The 24,952-nt window shown below is 36.6% G+C and overlaps 1 protein-coding gene and 1 long non-coding RNA gene across 3 annotated transcripts in view; one reads left to right on the forward strand and one right to left on the reverse strand.

Moving 5' to 3' along the window:
• The window catches only part of LOC309486745, a 387,401-nt gene that overhangs the window by 155,755 nt on the left and 206,694 nt on the right, over positions 1 to 24,952 (reverse strand). The gene's annotated exons all lie outside the window — the stretch shown is intronic.
• Positions 1 to 24,952, forward strand: part of atrnl1a (attractin-like 1a) — a 259,263-nt gene that overhangs the window by 14,724 nt on the left and 219,587 nt on the right. For both annotated transcript variants that reach the window (XM_082154105.1, XM_082154106.1), the window contains exons 2-5: positions 20,093 to 20,176; positions 20,540 to 20,653; positions 23,275 to 23,403; positions 23,541 to 23,749. In XM_082154105.1, coding sequence (XP_082010231.1) covers positions 20,093 to 20,176; positions 20,540 to 20,653; positions 23,275 to 23,403; positions 23,541 to 23,749 — 536 coding nt within the window. The remainder of the gene's footprint in view (positions 1 to 20,092; positions 20,177 to 20,539; positions 20,654 to 23,274; positions 23,404 to 23,540; positions 23,750 to 24,952) is intronic.

The raw sequence follows: 24,952 nt of genomic DNA on the forward strand, positions 1-24,952 counted from the left end.
TGTTCAAGTGGAGAAAAATAAGTAACAGTAAGTTAAGGGGATGTTTGCTCTGTCATTTATTTATTTATTTATTGCTGAACACGTCAGACATGCACGTCATGCTGCCTGGGGTTGAGTAATGTGACATTTGTGGTTTAAAGTGTAGTCAACTCGCGCTTCTCTAGAACCATGGTTGTTGTTGTAATAACTGCCAAAACTGTCTGTTGGATTTTGTGGCATTACAGAGCCATATCCAATGACTAAGTAAAAAGTTATTATGTATGGGTCTAGATAGTACACAATTAAGTATCAATTTTCAACAAGTTTGGATACATTAACAAAAGTTAACATGAACTAACAATAAACAATACTTATAGCCTTTTTAAAATCTTTGTTAATTTCTTCACATACATTTTTAAAATGAAAATGCAGGAACTGCACTAAAAATTGATGTAGTATTTAATTTGAAGCAATTTTTCCACAAACAATTACAAAAAAACAACAAGTAGAAAGACTGAAATGGTTTTTATTTTCTTGTATAATGTACTCCAGTAATCTTTGTTTTATTTATAACTTTAAAAAACGGTATCTTTAAAGTACCTGTCAAAAGTTTGGAAACATTTACATTTTTAAAAGTCCCTGTGAACCAGAAGATGCAACCGACATTACTTCAGTGTTGTGACATATTTCCAAGTGAAATGGAATATTGAACACAGGGCAGGGTTATACTTTAGCACAACTCCTCTCCATCCCTCGCTCATAGCAGACTGATGGATGTGGGAGTGGTTAAGGATATTCAACCCAAGCCATCAAACTGACGTCATCAGAGAAGAAACGCCATTCTAGAGCGTCGCTAGGGGTCGCTAACCTCTTACAATAACAAAGGCGTAGATTGATGACGCAGTGATAAGCGGAATGATGGGTTTTGCTCTCATGCTGATGGATTTAATAATGTTTATGGATGAGTGAAAACATTCATGTTTTTTAACATGACTGTGGTATGAAGCAGGGCGCAATTGCTAATAAGAGACAGATATCAAAATTCTTACATATTGTACCTTTAATGTTTTTGAAATAATCTTTAATGCTCACCATCACCAAGGCAAATTTTTTTTTAAATCACAAATACAGTAAAACAGTAATAATGTGAAATATTATTACAAATTAAAAGAACTGTTTTCTATTTGAATATATTTTAAAATGTAATTTATTCCTGTGATGACAAATCTGAATTTTCAGCATCATTACTCCAGTCTTCACAGTGTCACATGATCCTTCAGAAATCATTCTAATATGCTGATTTGATGCTCAGGAAACATTTCTCTTTATAATATTATCAATGTTGAAAACAGTTGTGCTGCTTAACATTTTTGTGGAAATGGTGATAACTTTTTTCAGGATTCTTTTATGAATAGAAAGTTCAATGAACAGCTTTTATTAGCATCTATTACATTTACTTATTAAATGTATTAAACCATTTATTAAATAGAAATATTTTGTAACATTATAAATGTCCACTGTCACTTTTGATCAATTTAAAGCAACACCAAGTAACTTTTGCTCTCGGGGTCCCCCTACAGTTGGGAAACAGTATTGTCTTCTACTGCGGTCGTAAAATCTGTCATGGTTACACCAGGGGATGCACGTGCATTTGTTGACAAGCCGATACCCCCGAACTCTGCAGAAGGAGTTCTCACGTCTTGGGCAGACTGCCTGCGTTGCGTGTGAAATATCTTAATCCCAGGTACAGTGGCATATATTTCAGCATGTCATATGAATATAATTTCATGGATTTAATTTTTTTCAAACGCCAAAAGATCGCGTAGCTCACATTTACAAGTCAGCGTCATTATAGTAGCCTATTGGCTACTGTTTTACAGAATGCTAATTCAATTCAGTGTTTGTGTGGTAGGTAATAGCCATATATCGTCAATATTACAGGGATTAAAGTTCTCCGTCGCTACGACGGATTTCCGTCAATTGCAGGGTTCCCGTCTGTCCTTAATGTCTTAAATTCACTTTTCATAATTTTAAGGCCGTAAATAGGATTTCATTTCTCAAATAGTGTAATAAATGTCTTAATTTTAGTTTGAATAGGTCTTAAATTAAGGAAAGACGAGGTGTATTCACCCTGCTGAGGGGGATGTGATCAAAGCCTGGAGTGGAGCAAAAGCACGTTCCTCTCTCCACTCTAAGCATTCTGTAATCACTTCGCTCAGGGTCCACTCCGGGTTTTCAATTACCGCTCACGGAAAAACTGCTCCGTGTTCACTCAATTAATCTTGCGCCCATTTCACACATACTCTGTGTGCAGTGCGTATGCGGTTCAGGAGAAGCACACGCTATAGTGCTTTCACATATGCTGCGTTTGCAGTGTGCAACTGATCCACGGCTGTACCACAAAAACATACTCACTATTTGTATTTCAAATCCAGAAGTTATCAGCAACTTTTATTTAAAAAAAAAAGTTTTGTCAGCATTGCAATTCTCTTTGTACACATAAACACTCTTTAATAGACGTTTAAACACAACATATATTATGAAGGTTGAAAAGCTACATAGTGTTGCTTTAATGCATCCTTGATGAATAATAAAATTTAAATTGTGAACATAGCTGCTTTAATAGCAAATCATTTATTAGGGATGTGCAAGTTGTTGCTAGGCGAAACGTAACTTGAAACTATTTCATGACATTGTATTTAAATGTGTTTAAATACCTGAGGTCGGCTGTATCGCCGGCGATACCAGCTCGCTTTTTTTTTATTAGTGTAAAAGAAACTCATAAATACTCTGTTGACTTTGATTTTCCATAGGAGTTTCATACATCAATCGATTCTGTTAAATGTGTATTATTTTTGTGTATACTCACAATAAAAACAAAGTGTTGTGCTTTTTGCCAAATAAAGAAAAATAAACACGAAGCGAGTTCTGCCTTCTCTCTGCCAGTGAAGTCCATTCTGAAACGCGTCCGAAAATTAACAATAACTCAGCGAATACTCAGTCAAACAGACATACAGACAGACAGGCATGAAGCTTGAATTCTCTTCTTTTAAATGAAGTCATTTATATAAAAAAACAATTATTCTCATCTTGTGAAATCTGTATTAAAAGAGAGCGATTCCAGTCGAGCTCATCTCATCTCATTACGTTATAATCGGCCCCGCCCACGGAGAGCGCGCGCTATTCAAACGCAAATGGCTGAGGCAATCCTGTGAACGCCCCCATCAGCTCGAGAAAACACACACGTTTATTTAGATCATTACTTGTTTACACCGTCTTGCAGCGCTGTGAGGAATAATACTAATCGAAAATGTCCCTCAGAAGTGCGGGTATATCGAGGAGCGAGCTGAGGAATACAAGTAAGTTTTTTCCTTCTCACGTGAATTTCTTCACGTGGGTTTCTGTTTATGAATGAATAAACGGCACAGATGCGCGCTGTTTACCACAGCTGGCAAAGACAGTTTAAATTTAAATCGCGTGTGTGAATGAATGATGATGTTTTAGCAAACTGTATTGCTATACTGAGATAAGTAAACATCGACTGAATGTTGAAATAAAATGTAGGCTATTTGTATAAGCAACGTATTAAACTGCAAATTAACAATATGCCCTAATATTTCATGAAAACAACGTTACAGTCAGACGAAATATGAAAGACAACATTTTGTTTAGTAGATTTGGGTACAGTTTTTACTGTAGAATATACTGCCACATCAAATAAGCTTTTGTTTAGCCATTTCTATATATAAAATACGATTTTTGTCAAAAATAAAGTCATCAACTAAGATGTTAGCTGTTCCAATGTTGGTTATATTCAAACTAATGAATACATAGATAAAATGTAGGGCCTATAATCATTTTTTTTTTTACAAAGAAAGAGTACACTTGAAATATTGTTGAAATTGTAATTATTGTTGTAATTGTAACCATTTTAATAAAATAGCAAAACATATTTACAAGATAGATGTAAGCAAAATCTTAAATGGTCAATATAAGTCTTCTTCTAAATATATCTTTTGTCCTTTCATTGTGGCTCAGTCAGTGTCACACCTGAGTGAATGGCTCATCATTATGCAGAGTGGGTGTATTCTAAGGTGTAAACCACTCCTCGTTCACGCCCCCTCGCATATTGGCTTTCCAAGCAAAACCTGTTTTACATCAATTTAAATCAATGTATGGTTTTATGTGAACGATAAAGCAAGACTATTTTCACATAATTTTGAAGAAAAAACTATAGGCGACGACATCCATAAGTCAAAAGTCTTATTGCCACATATTTAGTATGTGTTTTGTGGTCTTATTTCAAAATTTTTAATTTTTAGTTTTTTCGATAACCACGCATAAACATTATTCTCTCAAAAATGAAAACATGTACATACATGTGGCTCACATATTATTGTAGTCCTGTTTGTGCTATATAGAGTGAATTTACACCTTTGCCATTAATATGTTTATAAGCAACTGAAAAAAGCACAAATGTCAGGGCATGTCAGAACACCCCCAGGGCCCAAAAAAACGCTCAGACTCCAGAGGGTTAAAGAAGAAACACATCTCCTTAGCCTTACCTTGGAGTTGGTTCACCCCACTCTGCCTATGGGTAACATTGTCCCTAACATCTGCTATTGTATTCATTTTGGGTTTGAAACAAAATGAGGGTGAGTAAATGATGACAGAATTTTAATTTTGGGTGAACGATCCTTAACTAACACTTGACTAGTTATATTTGATCCTTTATATTAGCGATGTCCTGGCCACATTGATCACACAGTAAATCTCAAAATGCTGCCAACACAATCCTCATGAAGCAGAGTTTAATCCTGAGCTGTAATCCAGCACAGTACAATCACAGTGGCAGTTCCTCTCATTAGGGAGATGGAACAGCAGACTTCAGCACTAATCGCTGTGATCTGTGTTTGTGATCCAATACCCAACCATGCTCTGTTTCGAAATGCCACAGTGTCTGTCCTGTGTGATCCTGTGGGTTGAGTTACTCATGACTGTTGTTGTCTGAAGATGACATCAGTGGCAGAGAAAAGTGCATAAATAACCGTTGCTGTGCAAACATTTCAACATCACTCTTGGGCTTGGTGATGTTCTCCACACTTTGGAGCATCAAGCTCTGTTTTAGCTCTTAATATATACTTGTGGTCTGTTCACCACTAAGGGCTTTACAGGAAAACAGTAAATGTTCATTTTACACTTAGACATAGTCTCACTCTAAACCGCTTTCAAAGACCTCACCCACTAATTACCACTTTTACAGTCTCTCTGTGTCCACATCAGAACACTTCTACTCCAGTCTGGTTTTTATTTATAAGATGGGTAATTTTGGATGACAGCCTGTTTATCTCTGTCTGTTGGTTTGGTTTGGACTTAAATGCGCTTAGACCTAACTATAAAGTCTATACTTGATAAATATTGTTTTAAAAACAGTGTGTTGCGCTGAACTGTGTTGGATGTGTAAGGTTACGTTTCCACAACAACGATGTGTAAAAAAATAAATGTAAAAAAATCATTTTGCGTTTTTCACGTACAGACGACAGCGTTCTCAAAATGATCCCCGTTCACCCGGATCTGCGAAAATGACAACAAATGCTGTATTATGCATGCCAGGCCAGTAGTTGGCAATGTCACTTTGTAAAGAAACACTATGCTCCTATAGACTGAACACGTAATACGCACGTTTTCACAAATTCACCTTTTTGTGGTTTACACGGATACGATAACGCTATCGATTTTAAAAACTTTGAAACCTGTGTTCAAAATGTTGCCTATTCAGGCCCCCAAAACACCAATGCCATGTAAATGAACAGCCACAATTTTTTTTAGTTTAACCCATTTTTAGTTGAAATCCGTGTCGTGTAAATGGCCCCTAAATTTCTCCTCTTTTGAAACCAGATAAAAGACAAATTTTTCTCTGAGGATTAAGATGTAAATTACCTCCTGTTTTTGCATAACTTTGGATAACCTCTGAGAAATCTCATCCTATAAACTCAGCAAAAAAGAAACGGCCCATTTTCAGGTATTTTAAATATAATGTTGTAAAATCCAAATAAGCTTTACATATCATTATTGGAAAGGGTTTAAACAATGTTTTTCATGCTTGTTCAGTAAACCATATACAATTATTGCACATGCACCTGTGGAACAGTTCTTAATACACTAACAGTTTACAGGCAGTAGACTATAAAGGTCACAGTTGCAATAGCTAGGACATTAAAAAGAGCTGTCTATTGACTCTGAAAATCACCAGAAGAAAGATGCCCAGGGTCCCGGATCACTGATCACTGATCACATCTAGTTCTGGCATGAAACTCTAAATGGTGCAGGCTGATTGGTCTTTAACTCATTTGGTAGCAATCACATTATTATCTACTATAGCACAGCTGATTGGTTGCTGTTGCATCAGTGGCCAATGAGCTGCGGCTCAACATTGAAACAAATACCGGTGTGTTGCTGTTAGCTGTATGCAGCGCGCTTTCAGAAACCCTCCACCTTCCCCAGCTCCACCTGTATAGATCTGCTAAGGGGGTTAATTCATGTATGTTACATGTACAGCAGCAGCAGCAGCATGTCTTACATGCTCACAGCAATGTCTGTAAACGTATTGGCAGTAGCAAGTCTCTGTACTTGCTCTGCAGCAGCAGCAGTGTAGCAGATCTATTCCGCCACGACCATATCTATTACCATGCCAATCTCCCGAGAGTTGTCATGACAGAACTCCATGAACATGCCACAGACCTGCTTAAGGGGGGCATGAGAACATCAGATGTGGCCAAAGCAATACACCGCTATGTCCATAATGTAAGACGCCCAAGACAGTGCTACAGGGAGACAGGAAGGACAGCTGATAGGGTTGGGTATCGTTTGAATTTGAACGATTCCGATTCCGATTCCGATTCCTTGTTTCGATTCCGGTTCCTAACGATTCTCGATTCCGATTCTTTTAAGAGGCAGGGTCAAAAAAGTTTAGATCAATTTTAATTCTATGAACTTTTTACTTTTTATGAAATTTACTATGAATTTCTCACAGGGCTGTTTCTCACAGTGGCATGCAAAATTTTTTATATTTCAATTGATGGAGAAGGTCAGACTATTTCCTTCAAAAAGACCGTTGGTTAGCTAGCTCATTTAAAATGTCCTAAAAAAGTTGTTTAAAATAGATTTGATATTTATATTGTAGGGCGCATGCCTACAATATAAATATCAAATCTATTTTAAACAACTTTTTTAGGACATTTTAAATGAGCTAGCTAACCAACGGTCTTTTTGAAGGAAATAGTCTGACCTTCTCCATCAATTGAAATATAAAAAATTTTGCATCACAATAAGTGTATTGTATTTTGATTGTCACTAGCATTTTAGTAACTAAACTGAATTTTATTAGGTTTAGTGACAACATGTTACAATGTTTACATGGTACAATTTCTGGTAAGCTACGCTTTTTTATTATTTCATTTCAATTCAGTTATTGTGATTTGATTTAATATTGACTCATTTGGATAAATATTAGGTACTCAAGATAGGCGTTCATTTTTCTCAAGAAAAAAACAACTCACCTAATGCTGTAAACATACAGAGAGCCCTATCAGCTGGCAGTATTATTTAAGGGTTTAAATTAAATATAATGCGTTTTTTAAATTATAATAACAACTTTATTTAATGATATAAGTACAAATATAATAAATATGTAATATAGTACACATATTTAGCAAAATACTCTCTATAGCTCTTTTTTTCTTGCCAACTATGTGCTATAGCCTATATGTTCATTAAATGGCTTTCCTGAGGTAAATATGACATAATTGTTCTCCAGCTATGTTATTGACCGCTTCACGCTGATAAAAAACACTGATTGATCGATATTATGTATGAGGAATATACATTTAGGTAAGTTGTAGCCTACTGTATATTTCAACAGTGTTCGTGTTTTTTTACTATTAGCTGCTAGTAGGGATCTGTCACGTCACATTTACAAGCGCCAAAACGGTATTTATTGTTTGAATTTCGTAATAAAATTGACAGAATCTAAGAGCTGAGATTTTTTTGTAGCCTATAAAGTAACTGCTCTGTCTAGTCTGTCGGTCTCCGTGTCCTCTTTGCTTCGCGATTTTATTGTGCGTGAGAAAATGGATGTGTGGCGTGAGAGCGTGTGAAAAGTCTCAATTGCGTGTGTCTCACGGTAAATGCGTGAGAGTTGGCAGCTCTGCATGTGTAAATGTGTTTTCATGAATTTTTTTTTATTTTTTTTACGTTCGCCGGCATCGCGCGCAGTTTTCAAACGGACGAGCAGAGGACGAGAAAATAGGGTTGCAACTTGCAAGATACCGAAGAATAAGAAAACATCATATAAGTACGTTTTTAAGGTTTAACGTCAGGGTTGTTTGCTCTGAATAAATTGTATGAGATGCTGTGTGAGTTAATAAGGCAACTCACACAGCGTCTCATAAAATGTATTGGTTCGCAGTTTAGCATAAATATACGCTTACACCTGTGCTAGTACACGCATTTACCATGCCGTGTGTACGTTACAAATGTTTAACTAAAGTGTCAGCGAGTTAACATTTGGCAGTTTGAAATCGATTATGTAGTTACTTCAGTTCAGAATAGGGCTAGAAATGACTTGCGGTTTCTTCTTCCGGGCGGCGGACTGTGAATCGAAACTAGGAATCGAAATTTAAACTTTTGAACGATTCCGGGAAAATCGCAAAGCTAGTCCCGGTTCCAGTCGATACTCGATACTCGATACCCAAGCCTAACAGCTGATCGTCCTTGCACTGCCAAACCATGTGTAACCATATGTCCCCCCAGACATGTTAGAGAACTTGCAAATGCCTTGGTGGAAGAGTGGAGTAACATCTCACAGCAAGAACTGGCAAATCTGATGCAGTCCATGAAGATCAGATGCACGGGAGTACTCTGGTGGACACACCAGATACTGACTTCTACTTTTGATATCAACCCTCCCCCTTTGTTCATGGACTCATCATTTATTCCATTTCTGTTCATCAAATGTCTGTGAAATTTGATGAACAAATCTCATACAGATATTTACACGTGTTAAGAAATATGCTAAAAAAAACAACAACAAAAAACAGTTGAAAGTGAAAGGACATTTCTTTTTTTGCTGAGTTTATATACATACATGTACATTCATATCTGTTTATCTGTATGCACAGCAATTCTGTATCATATATACTTTATTTTGACGTGGAGTGGACGACAGTAACTAAAGTTTCTCATTAAGAAATATTTCTTCATTATTCAGCTAGGATCCAATAAATAAAAATGACAGTAAATATCAAAAGTGACAGTAAAGACATTAATATTGTTACAAAATATTTCTATTTCAAATAAATTTCTAATAAGAATCCTGGAAAATTGTAAGTTTAAAACTAATCCCATCTACACAGTAGAAAGTGTCATGTGAGGGTGTAACCTGTGGGAATGTTTCAGTTTTATCCTGCCCTGTTGAAAAGAAATCCATTCTGTTTCTGAAGTGGTTTGACGGGATAAATTTGGATTAGCCTTGTGCTGAGGAGGCAATGATTTTCAGTCGTTGATTCGGGCTGAGACTCTACTCTGCTGTCAGCATGACTTTATATTGATATCAACTGAACAGGCTATGCTGGTTCAAAGCATCATGTAACAGGTGCTCTGCTCGGAGTAATCTGTGTTTGTGAGTGCTGGCACGTCCACTGAGACCCTTTGTGGACTGTGTTTTTATGTGTTTAACTATCCTTAATCCAGATAACATTACAATGCACTGCTCTCTTGTTTTCCCAAGCCTCAGGGAGTGGTTGTTTCACTATTAAAGCAGTGTTTTTTGGCTGTTGGAAACTGCTTTTCCCAGCAAAAGATAAAATAATGGAACCCCAGTCGCTGGGAAGTGAACTCAGAGCAGCCTAAGTGTTGTAAAATTGTCAGATTTCCTTTACCAGTAAGTGTACCACATCTATTATTCTTATATTAAATGCCTTTCCATTTTTTTCCATTGCTACTATTCACACATCAGCACTAAAAGGCTCTTTAAACCTATATTTTTGCTGTAAATGACCATAAACCAGTGGTTCTCAACCTTTTTGACTTTTAAGGCCCCCTTTGTCCAAGACAATATTGAAAGGTCCTTCTATATAAGCTGATAAAGTAAACAAATAAACATTTTGTTTGTCGTTGTATATCTTTATTTTTAGTGTTTTTTATAGCATTTTAATTAAGATTATGATAGTACAACTACATTTAAATATAAAATAACAATACTTATTATAAATTTTGCTAGTGGACCCCGGAGCCCTGATTGAGAACTACTGATTTATCTGCACATAATATTTTAACTGTTCCAGTAATCTGCTAATTCCTTCATCTGTTCAGGTGGAGAGAAGCTCTTTAGTTTCAGAGTGTGTCTAATATGACATTTTTTACATTTTCAATACAGGCTTACTGCGAAACTCTGTGACAGCAGACTACTTCTATCCTTATACAGTATGTGCTTGAAGTGTTAATCTTATGGCTTTGTTCACAGCATCAATACAATAATTTTCTGACCATGTTTCAACATCTTAGGCATAGTTCATTCAAAAATTAAAATTCTGCCATCACTTAAGCCACAAGTGAGTTCTTTGAGTCCTAAATACAGTTATGTTCACACACAGTTCAGTTATTTACAGGAGTGACACCACATTCTATAACCGAACACATGTACATTTTCAGGACTCACAACCGCATTCTTGGACAACCCTTGCTGTGTAAACAGAAGCAGACTGGACAGCTAGTTGTCTGAGAGCTGCTCTGCGCTGCATAAACGCATATCTACCGTGTGTTGCGGGTTTTCATGTGTGGTTTCAGTACCTTACAGCGACAGAAATATGAGCTGTGTGTCATCTGATGGTTTTAGATCTGGTCACTGTTCTCCACCGGTGTTTCACGCGACTTAAATGCTCCTTTCTCCACCCAGGTATAAAAGCTGCTGTTGATTAATGAAGATTTGATGGATGAACTTGCAGCTCGATTAGACTCTTTTCATGTCAAAAGTGATAAGATAAATATGGTAAGGGCTTGACTCTTGTTGCACGTTCATATAGACCGTATTTGAGACGCTACTAATTTGCTGAGTGAACAGGACATTTTGAGACTTGCATCTGTATAGTAAATGCAGTTGTCAATCCTAAAAAATGACATTGTGAACGTAGCCTTATTCACACTGGCTTAATCTGAATATGCCTATTTCCCTACTAAATAGTAGGTGAAAAAGTAAATGCCTGAAATTACAATATTCATAAAATTCCCCTGCCAGTATTCTGTAGTGTGCATCCAATGGACAATTTAATATCCCATGAGACTATGGGAGAGGATTTGTGAATGGCAGTGAAGCGACACAACTGACACTGGTATAGGTCACTTGACAAAAGTTAGACATCCGGATTGCATTCACACTAGCACAATCATAGTATATAGAACACACACACACACACACACACACACACACACACACACACACACACACACACACACACACACACACACACACACACACACACACACACACACACACACACACACACACACACACACACACACACACACACACACACACACATATACAGTATATGTGTTGTTTCAAACCTGTGAGTATTTATTCTTCTGAGCATGGAACATAAAAGAAAATATTTTGAGAAATGCCTCCTGTTACAGTGTAAACCTGTTTGGTTTCCAACATTCTACACAATATCTTCTGTGTTGCGCAAAATAAAGTTATACAGTTTTGGAACAGATGATGACAGGGTGAGTAAATGATGACAGAATTAAAAAATTTGAGTGAACCTCTTTTGACAAAATGTTATCAGAGAAATAGCTAATAATTGCCAAATTTAAAATGCACACCTTACTTAGTTGATTCATAACAGTTAAATTTTATGAATGAGTAGCACAAATTGTAGATCAGGAAAATAATGTAAATGTCATTTCAGAAGTTTCCTCAGGAAGGTTGGATGTGTTTCTTCTCTGAACTCAAATGTCAGTTCCATTTAAAAATATATATATATATATAAAACACACACACACACACACACACACACACACACACACACACACACACACACACACACACACACACACACACACACACACACACACACACACACACACACACACACACACACACACACACACACATATATATATATTCCAGGCTATGGAGTTGAGCTGTCAAACCAGACCATCAAAAAGGACAGCTCTAAATTGGGGGAAAGAATCTGATTTGTTCAGTCTGCGCTGTAACTCTTCCCAGATATAAATTCCTTTAGCAAGCAAGATGATGTCAAATACGCTGCTGCATTAAAAGACCCCCTAAAACAACTCTATAGGTTTCTGAATGATGAACTATTTCATGGTTTGGTCTAAATTTAAATGTGTGTTGAGCCATGAGACCCTCACACTCTGATCTTTAACGTCCAGCTCTGAAGGATTGTAGACTAGCAGTGAAGGACCATTTAAGGCTTGGCCATTGTGGGGTTCTATTAACTTTCTCTTGACCTTATCCCTGGCTCTGTAGATGAATGAATGGATGGTGGGAAACTGACGAGCCGTGACTATCCGTCAGAAACCTACTAATATCAATCTCTGCCCTTGCTGACCCCATTGTCTCTAAGCATGAGTGATTTTTCATTTTTAATGAAGGGCAGTGCCAGTAGGTCAAGGTTATTTATGAAAAACGACCAGTTCTTTCATTATTAGGTCTCCATTGTGGATCAGTGCGCATGCAGTGGATATGAACACACTATACAATAACACAGGCTGTATTTAATCTTGCAGAAAGGGTGATGTGTTTTGACTGGAACTGACATTGTTGACGACAGACAGTTTTGTAGTGTGAAAAGAACAGCAATCCAGTATGACCCAACCAGCTAAATATCCCTTGGGGTGTTTGATTCCAGGTTTTTCTGAAGTCTGTTACAGTTGTTTCTGTGACAGCTTCAGCCGATATAGTGCACTCAACTGCTATGCGCTATATAGGGTTTAGAGAATGAGTGAACAAGTTAGTGATTTCAGTCGTAACAGTCAACTACAACTCTAGGGCTATTCGGAGTTGAGGAATCGACTTTTGGAGTCATCTCCCTATCACTATTATTTTTTTTCCACTTTTTTATCCATCCTTTTAAGTTTCATTAAAAAACAAAAAAACATTTTGAATAAAAAGCTGAGAAAATTGCGAAACCCTTTCTGCTCCTTTTTTGCGGAGATTCTTTACTCTTTCAGAAGTTGTGTAATAGCACCCCCGGCCCCTACCATATAACAGTGAAAACACGGAAAGCCGGAAAATTCCGTCAATGGCGGGAAAGCGTTGTTTCATAAATGATGGAAAATTTGTACGTTTTTTTTTTACTGTTGGTCACATCTGAATTAAATTAAAATAAACTTGAAATAACTTGATGATCTGTGAGTAAGCTGAGTGTGTTAAGCTACACAGTTTGGTTAAATAAAAGCCGCGTAATCTTCGTGTCTGCAACCTTCAGGACTCCTGCATTGTTTAGGGTACAGCAAGTAGTGACCAATAAAAATAGGCAAATAAATGTTTCTGTTATTGTATACATTGGACTGCAACAACCCAAGCCTAGAGAAAATGCCTCGCTCCTTTACTTCCGAAAACGCCCACCCACCATGGAAACTGAAACAAGTTATATTTTTAGCCCGTACATCTTTTGTCTCCCTTAACATAACACTTCAATGGATATAGGCCTACTGTTGCTAGAGCTGGCAAGAGTGTCTCTAATAAAAACATTTACGATGTGGTACAGGGTATATCAGACTTGTTAACCACAAAAATGAAAACGTTGTGTCTCCAAGTGCCCATTTAATTCTACAGTTCCCATCCTACAATAAACGCAGTCTAAGAATAGTCCTGTCACCTCTTGTAAGAGTGACGCAGTCTCCATTTAGAGTGTCAGTGGTGTTGTAGTGTAACAGTAGTGCTTTTATAGCTCTGATTTGGACTCCGCATTGTCCAAAAGATGAGATCATGCTTTGCTGACGGACGTTCACTAGCCCTTTGTCTTAATCATTATCTAATAATACATACAAATTTGTTAAAAGTAGTTTGTGTGAATGTATGTATATGCATTTTTTTGTTTGTGTATCTCAAGGGCCTCGTTGTTAGGTGTAACCTTGGACTATTTCATTAGTATTATAGGATTGTGTTAATGCTATTGTTTGTAGGCCTGACTTGTCCGAGACAATTGCAAATGCTTACTGGTACATCAAATTCCATGTCATGATTAAAGTAAAAAAAATTTATTAAGAAATTTCTTCCCCTGAATTTAGACTGTAGTAAGAAATCATTAGCAGATGAGGTTTTTGCAACTAATGAAGAAATGTTTTATTGTGCTCCTTCTGTATGGTGCTTGAGGGTGGATGCACATTCTTACAAAAGTGCATTTTAACCGATCTTTCAGTGTTCACTCCAGACTGTTTCAAACAAACACATCGCAGTTGAGTTCTTTACAGTGATGGCTTTGCGGCGAAATAGCTTGAGTTGATTATTGTGTCCTTTTTTGCCAGATGTGGTTTGTATTTTGGGCACACCGTGTTTTTAAATGGGTTGCAAATATTTGTGGGTTAACTGGGAGAAGAATGGAGAATAAAACACTGTTTTCTGATATGCTTGGGTTTGTGGCTTAGCTCATTCCTGTGCAGTTTAAGACACTTTACAAACATTAATGGTATGGGTATTAAAGCCATTTCAGCTATTGCGAGGAGACTCCAGGAAGATTCAGGAAGATTTGATACCTTCCATTTCATTTTCCCAGAGTCAACTAGACTGGGTCTCTTTGGGTTGCTATATATTTCTCCCTTGTAGGCCTTGATATATTTCAATAATGTTTTTTGAATCAAAGCGGTCTTTGTTCTCTTCAGAGTTCAGGTTCTGAGGTGTATGTCGCAAGTTATTCTTGAGGTATTCATCTGTATGTGGTTGTAGTTCAGAAGGATGCTGTGTATTCTGTGACTGAGAATCTGTGATTGATTCTGTGATTAATGTTTATGACATGAATTGTCTTATTATGTTTGCTTGGGGTAAAATAGGTTTGTAAGTTTGTAATTTGTGGACCAGTGTACATCAATCTCTGGGTGCCTTGGGTCTTTGTAATTAGTTTGTTTTAAGTCACCTTGGAATATAAGAAATATTTGAGAAGAACCTCAATCCTGACCCAGACATCAGTGAAAGTAGGTTACAGTTTATGACACATGAGTGAGTGGAGGAGAGGAGATTATTAAGGCAGAATGCTTGGGGAAAGAAATTCTTGTGTCCTTCCTCCTGGTTATTAGTGTCTCCTATTTAAAAAAAATTTACAGATCAGTTCCTCCGTATTGTGATTTAAAAAGTTGTAAATGAAACAAAGATTATTGAAGCACGTTTTAAACAAAAATACTATTTGATATTTTTGGTTATTGATTAGATGGAGGAAAATTGGCGGAATGTAATCCTGCAGTCGATTGTAAGAAAGAGGCAGGGTTTAAGAGGACTAAATAACATTTTGAGTTATGACATTTTTATAAAAAATTATGTTAAAAAAACCCCAAAACAAAACGCATGGATGAGCTCCTGCTTTACTATGGCCAGGCCCAGACTAAACAAAAGCACAAGGGGATAATCAGTGACATGATCAAACTTTTTGCATCAAAATGTACATCATTTTGAAACAAGTAAAAAAAATATATATAAAAAATATATATATATTTAAAAAAATTATCACATTTTGTTATACCAGAGTAATATTAAAATACATGAAAATGCATTTTATAGTATAAACTGTAATCAAGCTGTGGTTAAATAGATTCTGCAACATAAAACGAAACATGTATTTTGACACTGTATCTATATTTGGTGTTTGTGAGGTTGAGAGTGTATCTTTTCTTAAACTGTCAAATACCAGTGCATAGAGTTGAATAATTTCCTAAAATTTTGGAAAACACAAAGTTTGAGTGTTTGTTCTGGTTTACTCACCCTCAAGCCGTTCGAGATGCAAATGTCAATCATTTTTCAGACGAACACATTTTCAGTTATTTTAGAAAATGTCTTAGCTCTTTCAGTGGTTATAATGTCAAGTTATGGGGTCCACCTCCTTCAAGTCCCAAAAATGTGCATGCATCCTTCACAAAAGTAATCCATCCGGCTCCAGGGGGATAAATGAAGGCCTTCTGAGGGTAATCCGTGCGGTTTTGTCGTAAAAATATACATATTTAAAACTTTATAAATGAAAATAACTGGCTTCCGGCAACGGTTGAGGCGTGTTCACGGGAGATGGATGCCGGCGTATGACGTAGGACGTAGCGTAGGAACCGTCGGGACGTAGATTACCCTCAGAAGGCCTTCGTTTTTCCCCTGGAGCCGGATGGATTACTTTTGTGAAGGATGCATGCACATTTTTGGGACTTGAAGGAGGTGGACCCCATAACTTGACATTCTAACCACTGAAAGATCTAAGACATTTTCTAAAATAACTGAAAATGTGTTCGTCTGAAAAATGATTTACATGTGCATCTCGAACGGCTTGAGGGTGAGTAAATCATGGGTTTAATATCATTTTTGGCTGAACTATCCCTTTAAAGGGATAGTTCACCCAAAAATGAAAATTCTGTCATCATTTACTCACCCTCAAGTTGTTTCAAACCTGTATGAATTTCTGCTGAACGCAAAAGAAGATATTTTGAAAAATGTCTGTCACCAAACAGTTGATGGACCCCATTGACTTCCATAGTATTTTTTTTTTCCTACTATGGAAGTCAATGGGGTCCATCAACTGTTTGGTTACCGACATTTTTCAAAATATCTTCTTTTGTGTTCAGCAGAAAAAAGAAATTCATACAGGTTTGAAACAACTTGAGGGTGAGTAAATTATGACAGAATTTTCATTTTTGGGTGAACTATCCCTTTAAGGGTGATTCACTATTGTAGAATGCTCAAAACAGAAGTCATAACGTTTGTATTTAATTTCATGGTCGTCACGGAAGTAAAACTATGTGTCCACTGCATTTATAGGATTCAGTAATTTGTACCAGTTGTTCATTACATTATGATGATACATTGCTGACCATTTTAGCGCCCTAGGCGAGATATTAATGCCCCCTTTCCCCTCCTCACAACTTAAAGACTCAAAACTTTGTTTGTTTCTAGCATTGATTTGATATGTTCTACAAATTATATAAATAAGTTATCTTAATAAGCTTTAAAATTATTTTTTAAATAACTTATGTACATGATTTTTTTTTTTCTGTTCACACTGCAGTCGCTTGTCCATATTGGTTATTATCATAGTAACGGCACTAGTGTGAAGTGACTTTGCGTAGTTACAGTAGCAACAGGGTTCGAACTAGGGGTGTAACGGTTCAAATTGCTCACGGTTCGGTTTGTTTCAGGGTTTTAGGTTCACGGTTTCGGAACGGTTCAGTATGTGCTATGTTCAGGGAAAAAAGTAAAGCTAATAGAACTAGATGTTTCAATCCCTTTAGTAGGAAACTCTTTACAGTAGCAGTCGGTGTGGAGTGGTGAAAAGTATGTCATTGGGGTCATCAGGTGGGCACCCTGCTTCATCAACGTTTCGTTGATTGAAGCCCACAACGTCTCCAGAAGGCTATAAGGTGTACCTAGCTTCCCAGGTACAGCCCCCTCCATGCCATAACCTCCATATCCCTGATGGGCTCTGCATGGCAGAGGCGTCTTTCTCCCTGAGTCGGGCCTAAGCCTGACCGCATACCATCTGTCTCTACCTTTCTGCCCAGTTGGGGTCCCTACGCTTGGTCCAGAGCCAGTTACTGCTTTTTTTCAGCAGCACTTGACATGGACTTGATGGCCTGTTGGAGAGAGCGACCCTTCACACCTATTTTTCTCAGCAAACTGATGGTAGATGTGGCAACAAATCTCCTACTGTACAAAGGACTAAATAAAGAAAAAGAACAAATAAAGAAAAATAAAGAAAATACAAATAAATAATCTAACTACAAGCAACAGCACAAATAAATACAATAGAGCAAAGATACAAAACAAATAAACAGTGCTTTTTAGGTTTTTCAGGTAGGTCTAGCATTAGTTTTCAGGTACAGAAATTGAATAAAGAAATCAATAAATTCAATCAAGAGCAGTGAGTGATTTTCTTGTATTTTGTTTAATTACCATTAAAAACAGACAGCAGGACAGCATTTTATGCTGCTGTCCCTTTAAGACAACGCACAGATTCAAAAGTCTTTCTCTACTGTATAAGTTCACTTAAGGCATAACAGACTATCTGCTAGGATACTCTCATCAAGACAGGCATGTTGACATGATTTTTGTGTGAATTTGTCTAAGTGCAAGACTTGAAAGAGAACTCAAAACGAGTACACATACACACACACACACACACACACACACACATCTTCTCACAGTGCGCGCAAGTTCTCTTTCGTCTTGCGCTGGAATGTTTAAATTGGCAAGGCTTTTAAAGTTTAGTTTAAACACAGATAGCAACGTGTGCTGTTCAGGTCTAACCTGTGCTCGTGCGCTATCAACACTCGGTTGATGATGACTGCTTAAATGACTGGTCATTCGAGCATACGGCACTCGCATTAAACAAAGTTTACAAAGAGTGACCATTTTGTTAAATTTTTTTAATCATCGCTGTTGTAATGTATTCTTGTTGAGCCAGCATGTGCATCCATCAACAGAAACATACATTAGCGAAACTGTCTGTTTTACACATTGCTATTTTCAACAAACCATAATATACTGTAGATGCGTCATCAGATTTGAGTTTTTTTTTTACCGAGAACCGTGACACCCCTAGTTCAAACAGATGCTGCGAAATGAAATTTAAATGAAAATGAAATTTAAATGACTTTTACATTTTAAATTCTAAAAAAGTTAAATAAAAATACTAATGAAACAAAATGGTTCAAATAAAGTGCAGCACATGCAATGAATGCAATGACTGTGGCAACTTTAAGCCCTAGAACTTTCAGTGCATAGAACAGCCAATAGCTAGAAACGGCCCTGATTGCTGCTTCTGCTGGAGATCTTCACCTCTTGTGTTGTTTTTGTGATAAAAATAATTTTCATGGATAAGCTGATCTCTTGACTGATGTGCAGTTGCTGTGACTTGCTCTTTACTGTGCTGTAACATTCTGATCTTGGCCCTCCTCCACTCTCGGACAAATGAGTATTATTATTTTTTTGCTTCAATCCGTTGGGATTATGGCCCTCTTTTCTGTGTTGGAGAAGGAGGGATGAAAATGAGGTGAAAGGGAAAGAGGATGAATCAGGAGCAGGTGGTTGTGCCAATGTCACATGACCAGTTTGTTGGTGCACGTGGATGGCGTTTGGTGACGTTGGATGCTGCAGTACTATGAAGGATTTTACTGGACAGACTTTGCAGTCAAGATGTCATATGTCAGTATTTTTTTTAATCATTGCTTATGTCTTCTCAAATCCTAATCACACACTTCATTCAATATCAAACATGCTTGAATTCAAGTTTGCCTTTAAATAGTATTTTTTTCCAATAAATTTCAATAATTTTCTTCATATAGGCTAATGATTAGCTGAAAGTGATGGTAGCTCTTTGTGGAAGGAGATATGTCTGTGCTTAAATCATACATACATGATGTGGAGTTTATACAATAGTTGATTATTCATTTCCCCCCCTTTTTCCATGGACCTTAAAGCATGAAGACTTTCCTTTTGGAAAAGGGAGCTCTTTAAACATTTAGTGACTTTTTGAAATATTTGTATAAAGGTCTGATTTTTTTATTTACTTTGATTTTGCGTATTCTGTTTGATTTATTTTTTTAATATGCATGTACATTTTGGTGTGTGTGATGTGGTTTGCTGTCTTAAATTCTCCTTCTGAACCTACAAATTGCAGTGGTGTTTATGCTTCTGTACCTATTTAATCTGTTATTTAACCTATTAAGAGAGCATGCAGAAACATTATATGCATTATTCCCTACAATATAATTTTTTTGCAAAGACAGTAACAAATTAACAATTGTCTAAATTTACAAATATACTGTACCTTATTTTCTCTCGCTTTGTTTTCATCAAGGCCATTTTGAGATATTTATTTATCTTTGTATTTTTCTTTGTCAGGTTGACAGATTCATCAGGATCACTCACCGATGGACCAGTTAACTACAAGTACAAGACAAAATGCACTTGGCTCATTGAAGGATAGTGAGTACCACTATGTCTACTAATCGCTCTGTATGTTTGTTTTTTTGGGGGGGTTTTTGTGCAAATGTTCTTGCATTTACATCTATATTTATTGTTTACCAGATGCTTTTGTTCAAAGCAACATATAAATAAAAATTAGAATTAATAAAAAAACAGCGTGTCTGTGTATCTATTAGCAGCAAGTTAATGCATGCTCTGCAGCAGCAGCAGCAACAGTGTAGCAGATCTAGTCCGCAAAGACCAAATATATTAACATTGCTATATTCAATAACATGCTAAAACTATTCCGAGAGCTTTGTCATGACTGAAATACTTTACTCTTATTAATTGTCAAATTTAATATATTTTCTGTTTTTATTTTAGCCCAAATGCTGTGCTGAGGTTGAGGTTCAACCATTTTGCCACAGAGTGCAGTTGGGATCACATGTATGTTTTTGATGGAGACTCTATTTACGCACCTTTGATAGCTGTTTTTAGGTGAGTGGGACTGGAAGCATTGTAATTCACACACCCTGACAGAGTGGATACAAACTTCACTTGTCATATCATATCAAGCAAAAATGCATTGCATTGACCTAAGACAAAGCTTATTATTTCATGAAAAAAAGAATATTATACATGATTTTATATATATATATTTGTACATAAACAAAAGTATAACAAAACCATCAACAAATAGTATGTCCAATTCAGTGAAATGAACAGTGAACTTTAACCAATCAATAACACAGCAGAATCAAATCAGACTAAGTCACCCATGAAGTGCGCTTGAAAAATGTATGCTGATCTTTCGTTTGTGTGAACATGTGACTTCTCTTTCCTTGGCGTTACATACATTTTTCAATTGAAAGCGTAGCGAGGGTGTTAACCTCTGCTGACCCATGGAATTTCAATTTAAAGTTATTCTTGTTTCTCTTCTATGAAATGGTGCTTAACTACTGATATTTTTTTCATTTTACAAGCATTAAAATAAATAAAAAAATTGCACAGATGAAAGCACTGTCAGTCTAAAAATTAAAAAGGTTACTGGCCTATATTTTCCGATTCATCATTTAGCCATGTATGCTGTAATTAAGGAAAAGAATGAGGATTAATGTTTTAATTAAAATTGCTAGAATACAGATTAATAAATGGCATGACATCAAAATGGGGTAAAATTTGCATATCTTAGTTTTTTTCAAATATTTACTCAAACTATCCGGATCCCATGTGTAAAACTTTTTTCTCTATGGAGCATGTAAAAATATTTTTCAGAATTAAGGCCTAATTGGAATATGGACCTTAGTTGGTGAATGGTTTGCAGGTAAACATCATCTGTGACTACAGTAAATAAGGTTAAACAAATTGTTTGTTGAAAAATTATGCTAATTTGGTCCCATCATGAACTTTTAGGTTGTTAATCGATTATATGTGCTTTTGTTGTTATTTTTTAAATAATCCTATTTGACCATGAAATTCTTGGTTAAAAACTACATTACCCATGATTCTGCAAAGAAATCTCAAAAAATCTGAGAAATGGAACATGCATATTGCTCCAAAATAACTATTTAATGGCCACCCACTCCCATGAAGAATATTTGGATGTACAGTATATGCATATTTTGCAATAAATGTAAAATATAGTGTTTCTGTATATTTATTTAAAATATTAAATCAATTATTTGTATATCTGTGCTTCAAGAGATTTTAGTTCTTTCCCTCATTAAAGTCGTCAAGTACAGTCTTGCATTTTTTTTCTTGCATTTTTTCAAATACTTTTTTGCTTCAAGTCAAAGTTTGTAATGTTGTGATTCACCTCATAACTGTTTGGTTTGGTTCGGTTCATGGCTTATAACTCTTACAAAGAATAAAATAAAATAAATCCTATGGGGAAAAATGTATGGGGAAAAATCCTTCCGGAAACAAGCCTGCTGAAAAAATTGGTAGGCACTGTTGCACTCTATGAGCGACAGAGAATAGCTCACATGTAATGCTGCAAGTAAAAATCATCTTTGCTATTAAAGGAACACTCCACTGTTTTTTCCATATTAAACTATGTTATTCCCTTAACTAAGACGAGTTGATACATACCTCTCTCGTCTCAGTGCGTGCACTCAATCGCTCTGGCGCGCGGCGACACTTTGATAGCAATTAGCTTAGCCCAGTTCATTCATTAAAAAGGATAACTATAATGTATGGCGGAATAGCACTTGGGAGCACTTCGACTCGGCGCAGTAAAAAGTCACTCCTGAAAAATCCTCTCCCTCTCTCCCTCTCACTTCTGTCATTAGAACCAACGTGACTTTTTACTGCGCGAGTCGAAGTGCTCCCAAGTGCTATTCCGCCATACATTATAGTTATCCTTTTTCCCTGCTTAGAAAAGCGGCACGTTTTATTTTGTGTCACTATACTTGGTCGTGTAACTACTCGTGTAACTGTATTTAAATAGGGAAAACGTGGAAGCTTCATCTCTGTTTGGATCCTAATGAATGAACTGGGCTAAGCTAATTGCTATCAAAGTGTCGCCGCGCGCCAGAGCGATTAAGTGCACGCACTGAGACGAGAGAGGTATGTATCAACTCGTCTCAGTTAAGGGAATAACATAGTTTAATATGAAAAAAACGGTGGAGTGTTCCTTTAATATGCATGAATATGCAAGGGGAAAAAAGCACATTCTCATAAGATAATTTGCCCGCCTAAATATAGAGGTAACATTAGTCAAGTCACATTAAATGTAAAGTAGTCTGTTTGCTTCTCTTTTCTTCTTCATTTGAAGTGCTATCTCTTATTCCTTTCTAATGGGATGGACCTTGTGTTCAGATACCTGCTGTGTACTTTAGTGTGTGTGTGTGTGTGTGTTGGTGTGCGGTATCTAGTCCGTCACATCTCTGTGTCCTGTGGTGTGTCTGAGAGTCCCAGCTGGTTGTCCACTTGAGCTGAAGCACTGAATGTGAGGTTATCTTCTGTTTTATTTGAAGAATATTGGACCGTCAAGAGCATGGAGATTTATTTAGATGCTGTTTGCTTAGCAACAGCTGTCCTCATGCTGAGTGGAACATGTGAACACAAAAGAATGAAGTATTTTATCTGATTTGTGTGTCATACTCTTGCATGTCCAGTGGCCTGGTTGTCCCAGAAACAAAAGGAAATGAAACCATTCCAGAGGTGGTGACCACATCTGGGTACGCATTGTTGCACTTTTTCAGTGATGCTGCCTACAATCTCACAGGATTCAACATATTTTATTCGTGAGTATCGTTATACAGTGACAATGCATATATATATATATATATATATATATCATATAAATATAAATAATTATTTTATTTATTTATTTATTTATTTATTTATCCTGATCACTCTCTCTCCCTGGTGTGTTTTTCAGGATAAACTCCTGTCCTAATAACTGTTCAGGTCATGGAAGGTGTACTACGGGCAACTCCATTTCTAGCAGTGTGTACTGCGAGTGTGAGCGATACTGGAAAGGTGAGGCGTGTGATATTCCCTACTGTTGGGATGACTGTGGCAGTCCTGACCGTGGATACTGCGACCTCACCGGAGAAAAGCTCTGCGTCTGCAATGACAGCTGGCAAGGTGAGGTGCTGAAGAATTGTTCAGATGTCTATATGATACTCCTGTATAGAATAGCTCCACATTGTCTGCAAAATGTTGCAGAGATTTTTTGATATTGTACAAGTTTTTACTTTAAAATGTTTTGGGGTCAGTAAGATTTTTGGTTTTGAAATAGATTAAAACCATTATTTTAGACTAAATTTTTTTCACAGTATTACTGTATTTTTGATCAAATAAATGTAGCCTTGGTGTGCACAACTTTAAAAAAATATTTTTATTTTTATTTTTTATATTTCCGATTCCAAACTTTTGCACATTAATGTACATTCATGCATTTTTCCTCAATATGTTGATTACAGAGTTCCACGACAGCATATACCTGGAATATTTCTTAAGCCACCTAAACAAATATACTAGTAAAAAAAAATCACAATGAGTCTCATGTTTCATGTCAATAGTGCCATCTGCTGGTTCCCTTTCAGTCGCTCACGTTCGACGTAACGTCAATCTTTAATCAAAGTCTGAAAAGTTACTTCCGGTCTGAAATGGCGTCCCTTCTCTGATGACGTAGGCTTGACGGCTTGAGTTGAAAAACGCTTAACCACTCCCCTCAAACCGTTAGTCTGCTATGAGCAGAGATGGAGAGGAGGAGCGCTAAAGTAAAACTCTGCCCTCTATTCAATATTCCGTTTCACTTGGAAATACGTCACAACACTGGAGAAAAGTAATTTGCAACTTCCGGTTCACGCGGACTTTAATACTAGTTATGCATAAATGACAACAGCATATCGTCTTAGAGTCTCAATAACATTCCTCTAAAAAGATGTCAGAATTTAAATTTTTGTGTGGAATCGAATGCCTGCTAATTATGTTCTATTGGGAACTTTTTGCACTTAAATTGGCTCATTCTTACTGTTGACATTGAAAATGATGAATGTGTTTTTCCCAGGGTTAAAATCATCGTTTAATTTCTTGATTGCTGTTTTGACATAGTTTCCACCTGGACATTTGTCATATTTGCTAATTCTTTTTAATGTATTTGCCCTGTTTTGATCCGCTTTCCTGGGAAATGTATTTATTTTGTCATCATTATTTTTATAGAGATACAAATTGTGCTTATCAACCTTGATTGACATGGCAATACAATTCTATTACATTATTTTGGCAGTTAAAGTTTTGGGCGCGGTTTTCTTGGAGTTGGACGTGTTTTGATGAGATTTTGGG

Source organism: Leuciscus leuciscus, assembly GCF_965113295.1.
Source record: "Leuciscus leuciscus genome assembly, chromosome: 22".
In the NCBI taxonomy this organism is placed as follows: domain Eukaryota; kingdom Metazoa; phylum Chordata; class Actinopteri; order Cypriniformes; family Leuciscidae; genus Leuciscus; species Leuciscus leuciscus.